Source organism: Crotalus tigris, unplaced genomic scaffold (assembly GCF_016545835.1).
Source record: "Crotalus tigris isolate CLP2741 ecotype Arizona unplaced genomic scaffold, ASM1654583v1 scf7180000019553.37968852642:3898890, whole genome shotgun sequence".
Lineage (NCBI taxonomy): Eukaryota > Metazoa > Chordata > Lepidosauria > Squamata > Viperidae > Crotalus > Crotalus tigris.
In genome coordinates, this window is record NW_024097591.1 from 3,504,730 (window position 1) to 3,510,315 (window position 5,586).

General features: G+C 55.3%; 1 protein-coding gene across 1 annotated transcript; it reads right to left on the bottom strand.

Annotated features, from left to right (window-relative positions):
- Positions 1-302: 302 nt before the first annotated feature.
- On the bottom strand, positions 303-4,984 carry ENSA (endosulfine alpha). Its single transcript, XM_039363330.1, has 3 exons — positions 4,789-4,984; positions 2,570-2,698; positions 303-2,039 (listed from the first exon to the last, which is right to left on the bottom strand). The coding sequence occupies exons 1-3, from the start codon at positions 4,846-4,848 to the stop codon at positions 1,869-1,871; spliced, it is 360 nt and encodes a 119-aa protein (XP_039219264.1). The 5' UTR covers positions 4,849-4,984; the 3' UTR covers positions 303-1,868.
- Positions 4,985-5,586: the final 602 nt, after the last annotated feature.

Genomic DNA, 5,586 nt, shown 5'->3' on the forward strand with positions numbered 1-5,586 from the left:
GGGTGTATGTGGGGTGTGTGAGGGGCCCCCTCCCGCATAAGGTTTTGCAACTGGCCGACTGCTGCCGTGGAGAGGGGACGCCCCCCATTCCAAAATGCAGGCTTCTGTTCTTTTGGAGATGAGGCGGGGGAGTGTGGGAAGGGCGCCCGGCAGACCTTGGAGGACCCTACTCTCTTTGTTCCTCACCCAGACTTCTTGGAGACCCTCCGCACGGCCAGGCCTCTCTCTGTGGCCTCTTGGGAGCCTCCTTGAGAAGCTCCCAGGATTCCAAGCGTGCCCCAAAGGGTGGGGTGGGGGTTGACTCTGAGCGAGGGGACCTGCTTTCCTTGGGTTGCCCAGAGGATCCTGCTTATCGTTTTATTGATCGATTCATCCCTTCGATTTCTGCAGCCGCCCGTCTTAATTCAGAATGGTAAGTTTCGTTACTTGTTCTATTGATGGGAGGGAATCATCCTAGATGCTTTAAATTGGGGGTGTCCAACCTTGCCCACTTTAAGACCGGTGGCCTTCAACTCCCAGAATTGCTGACTGGGAGTTGAATTCAATTCTGGGAGTTGAAGTTCACCGGTCTTAAAGTGGCTAAGTGGGACAGCCCTGCTTTAAATGCTCTTCGTTTTAAGAGAGGCAGAGGTCTCTCTCTCACACACCAAATTCCTCGCCGTGAATTGTGGCGGGATGCTTCAAAGGCCAACTGTCCGGTCATCTCCAGCGCCTTCAGTTCAGAATTCAGGGCCGTCCAGCGTCCTCTGCTCCCCACGGCATCAGCCTTTCCAACCTCAAGCCAGCATCTGCTTCCCAGACTCTCAGGGACCACGTTTTCAAGATGGAGGCAAGACCAGCCCGCATTGGCCAACCTTTGGTGTCCCTCTCCGTTACCAAGATGATCCAATAAGATCTTTTTCCTGGCTAAGGGGATTTTACATGCCGGATCTCTCTTCCAAAGGGTTCCAGCCAGGCATGCTTAGGCTAGGTGGAAGATCCACGCCAATCAGGCGGGTAGGGGGGATGGGAAACAGCCAAGGGGAGGGGGAACGCTTCGATCCAGCCGCGTGCCTCAACTTGAGACATGGGCTGGCTTGCCTGAACGCACTGCTTGGTTTCTATCCGTCAATTTTAGAGCTTCTGCAGATTCAGGGAAGGCTGGGCCTGGCAGCTGGCATCGGACAAGATGGCCGAGAAAAGCTTTTGAGTTTGGAAGACTTTTGCCTGTGAACTCCCAGCCCTGCAAAAGGGCTTCTCCGGGACCTCGGAAGAACCCTACTCTTCCTCAACCAGTAAAAACACAACAGCAAGTTGTCGCAATTCTGCCCGCAAAGCCCTCGAGGCAAGGAGGCTTATGGGTGTTTCAGATTGCTTGTGGCCACGCAGCCCGTGGTTGTAGCTGATGGGCCTTGTTGTCCTAAATGTATGGAGGGGTAGCAGTTTCCCGGAAGGGTCACCCACTGCTGTGTCTCCCGTTTAAACTCTGCATCTGCCTCTTTCGGCTTCCTCTGCAGCCTCCTGCCCCCTCCGAGCCGGCGGTGAAGGATTAATCGGCAGGGCAGCACGTTGGCAATTTAAAGCGAAGCGAGTTTCAGCCCCAGAGAATCCATGCTGCCCGCCCACAGTGGCGAGAAAACACACACCAGAACGGCACACAAGTCCAGGTCTCGGCTTCTGGCTTTGATTACTACAAAGAGATCCGCCACAGTGGAAGTTCTGTGGGTCCCAGATGCGGGTTACAGCAGAGTTCAGCTCAGTCTGACAACGGGGGGAAAAACAACAACCCAATCCCCCAAACCCCCAAATGGAAAAAAAAGAAAGAGAGAGAGAGAGAGAGAGAGAGAGAGAGAGAGAGAGAGAGAGAGAAATCCCATCAGGAGAGCAGGTTACCCTGCCAGCTTGCTGGTGACGAGGGAAGACTTTCTCTGGGGCAGATCCTGGGGCGTGGGGATGTGATCACCGGTCACCAGGTTCTTGTCGGTACCTGCTGTTGGCAGCTGCTTGTTCTTGATTTTGGCTTTGGCCATGTTGTAATCTCCAGAGTCAAAGTACTTTTGCTGGAGAAGAAAACAAGGAATTAGGTTTCGGGCCTGCTGTTTCTCTTAGCCCGGGGTTCTCCAGCGTGGGGCACTTTAAGACTCGTGGACTTCAACTCCCAGAATTCCTCAAGTCCACAAGTCTTAAAGTGCCCCACATTGGAGACCCGTCTAGTCTTCCCTCTGCTGCTTCTACAGAGGAAACTGGTCTGGTTACATTCAGGGCAAAATAGGGGAAGGACTTGGGCAGAAAAGAGCGGGAACTCCAGAGAGCTTTCTAGACAATTTCTTTCGACCGGAGATTTTTCCACTGGGTGGGAATCCTGCAAGCAGACACCAGGAGTCTTAGCAAGACATGGCCCTCCCCCAGATGCCCCACGAGCCAAGGATGCGTCCCCATTCATTCTCTCAGCCGCCAACCTTCAGCCACCCAGCCAGGCTTCAGTTTATGGCTATTAGAGGGCAGCCACTGAGTTTTCCCTTCCTTCCTGCCAAGCTGATTTCCCTAGAGGGCTCCTACTTTCCGGGAGAGGCCTCTGGGGCTCACCTACCCCTTTCTGCAGCCTCTTCATTAAGAAGTCAGACCCCCCGGGCTTCTGAAGTCCTATGTTGGGGTATTTGGCTTTTAATTTGGCCTCCTCTTCTTTCTCAGGGATGCCCGTTTCCTTCTCCTGCGTGTCCTGAAAGAAAGCAGGCAGGAGGGGGGGGGGAAATCAACAACAGCCATTAAGCCTTGATGTATCAAAAGAGCCAGCCCGAGCTCTTTGAAAGGAGCTCGAAACACAAGCCTAAGGAATAAAAGTTGCCAAATTCCTAGTATCTGCCTCAGTGCTTTGAACATTATGAAACACCTCCCTGACTTTCACCCGCTCATCCACCCGTTTCTTCTTCTATGTTCTGGGTGCACCAGACCTTCCTCTCCCCGGACTAGCTAAATATTTCTAGAATGCTGATGAACAGGAACCAAAGAAGGAGGGTAAATATCTGGATGGGGAAAAAAAAGACTGTCAGACTTTTCAAACTCTTATCTGAAAGCCAAGCCTACATTCTTGAACTTTCCTCCACCCCTAGGAGAATTTATCTTTTCTTTACCCCATGCCAGCTCCTGCCTCTCTTAAGATAACACTGTGAAGGTTGTGCTGATTTCAATCAATCCATCTTTATTACTGTCACAAATCAGGAAATAAAAGCATTAAAACGCTAGCTGAAAAATAAAAACAGAGTAATATATTGCAATTGGACTGTGCTGATTTCAAAGGAGCTTCCCTGTTGGAGGGCAGCATACTAAATGGATGGGACTTTCTTCCTTTTAATAAAACAAACAAACCTCAGATTCTTCTCATTATAATAGCCGGATCTCATCCTGGTATTATTTTCCGATGCTCGCTCCTTAAATTGTCCCCTCTGCTGCCAAGCTGGATGCCCTGTAGGTTATTCTTGCTTGAAACCAAACCCCACCGGTCCCTGCCAGGTTGAGCTTTGCAGGGATGCCAGCCCTTGGCGGCTTATTTGGAGCAGCCAGTAACCTAAGCTTGATGGGCCTCATCAGGTGCAACATCCTCTCTTTGCTTGAACTGGAGGTCTTTGGGGCAGAAAGTTCAGTCAATCACACATGCAGGCAGACAAGGGTGATTTGCTAGGGAGGTCTCATCCCCCCCCCCAGGCAGCAGGACCACGTGCCAGCATGTTATCTACAGCGGGCACCTTCCTGTCCCCGAAGCTTAGAAGAATTAATCAGTGGAGCGGCTTCCCTCCAGAAACTGTAGATGCTCCATTATTGGAGGTTTTCAAGAAGAAATTGGATAACCGTTTTGTCTGAAATGGCCTTGGGTCTATTGCTTGAGCCAGGGTTGGACTAGATGACCTCCAAGGTCCTTCCAACACTGTTATTCTGTATGGTGAGCAGGGGGTTGGACTAGATGACCTCCGAGGCCCCTTCCAACTCTGTTATTCTGTCAAGATGCTCTACTCAGCCAGGGGGAAAAGGTCCAGCGAGGTCTTCGGCAGCGTTTCTCCACTTCAAGAGGGGCGGACTTCAACTCCCAGAATCCCCCAGCCGATTCAGGGGATTGAAGGCTGCCTGTCTGGGGAAAGGCTGCCTTAGGGCTCCAAAGAGGCTTTCTCTCTTCGGGGCTAGCCCAGGGGTCAGCAACCCTGGCCCCTTGGCCACCCGCGGACTTCCAACTCCCAGAATTCCCCAGCCAGGCAGGCTCCAAGGACGGAATTCCTCTTCTAAAGAGCATCTGGGCTACCACAGAACCCATGGTGCTCTCCCCTCCACCCTTCGACCTCCAGGAAGAGATCGAATCACCCAGGAGGGATGCATGGCCAGGGCCCATCATCCCCTGCCTGGGGAGGTGATGGGAATTGTATTCCGACGCCTTTCCGCAAGACGACAGAGGAAGAAGTGCTGCTCTCTCAAAAGGCTCGCTCGACACGGAACGAGCCCCATTCAAACGCTCAGTGCCGGCTTCCCACGCGCGATTTTCCCTATCAAGCGCATCCACCATAAAGAAGCGCGGGCAAGAGGGGGAGCAGTTTCAAACCGGAAGTTCAGGTTGCGGGTAGCCGCGCTTGCTCCTCTCTATGGTTCCCCACGGGCCCGAACGCCGGAGAGCTCGCCGACCAATGAGCCCCCGGGCATTCCTCGGGTTCAGCCAATCAGGAGGCACCTCCGCGCTGAGTGGCGGAGCAGTAGACCAATCAGCCTTCTCCGTTCTGCACACATTTCCCCCCCCACCAGCGCTCCTCGGCCCCTCCCCGCCCTCACCTGTTTCTCGACGCCGGTCTCGTCGGGACGGCTGTCACTGCCGCCGCGCGTGTCCGACATGGCGAGGCGCGAGGAGCCGAACGGGGCGGCCCGAGGAAAGCGAGGGTGGAAGCGCTGGGGCCAGGCACGGCCGGCGCCCTCTTTCCCGCTCGCCTGCCCCTGTCAGCGGAGAGCCAAAATGGCCGCCGCCTCCTCCGCCCCCTCGCTTCACTATTCCCCGCTCACGGGGCGGAGCCACTAGCCGCGCAGCGAATCACCGGGGCAGCGCCGGCAGGCGGGCGATATCGCGGCCGACCAATCGGGCACTCGGTTTCTGTGCGGTGATTGACAGGCGGCGAAAGGCGGGAAAAAGATTCGAATTAGACGGGCATCGCCCCAGCCAATAAGAATTACAGAAGGTGGGCGAACAGCCTCCTTGAGCCAGAGGCAATCAGAACATCACCCGTTGCCTCCGGCGCGATGCCCCCTGAGCGTAGGCACAGTGCTCGGCCCTTTTGCTGCAAAGGGGTCCTCTGAGAATGGACAGACTGCCTCTGCAAGCCACAAAGCACGCGCCCAGGGCTTCCCTCCTCCTCTGCCCAGCAGATCCAGAGTCTAGGAACAGCCCGGGCTAAGGAAGCCCCCGCGAGCCCCCTCCTCCTCCTCGCCCCGGACCCCACGAGGACCCTCCCCACGCCCTTCCCCCCCACGCGGAAGAGCTCCGCCTAACCCCGTGGCCGGTACCCGGCTGCAGTCCCGGGATGGGCCGCCAGGGGGCGTCCGCGCGCTTCCGCACTGGTCCAGCTGCCGGCGGAGATG

Bases quoted from the DNA above. Each gene is read 5' to 3' on its own strand.
- ENSA (XM_039363330.1), bottom strand. From the start codon at position 4,848: ATGTCGGACACGCGCGGCGGCAGTGACAGCCGTCCCGACGAGACCGGC. The intron at 2,699-4,788 runs GTGAGGGCGGGG...GCTTTCTTTCAG, and splicing joins AGACCGGCGTCGAGAAACAG to GACACGCAGGAGAAGGAAAC. The intron at 2,040-2,569 runs GTAGGTGAGCCC...TTTCTTCTCCAG, and splicing joins TGAAGAGGCTGCAGAAAGGG to CAAAAGTACTTTGACTCTGG.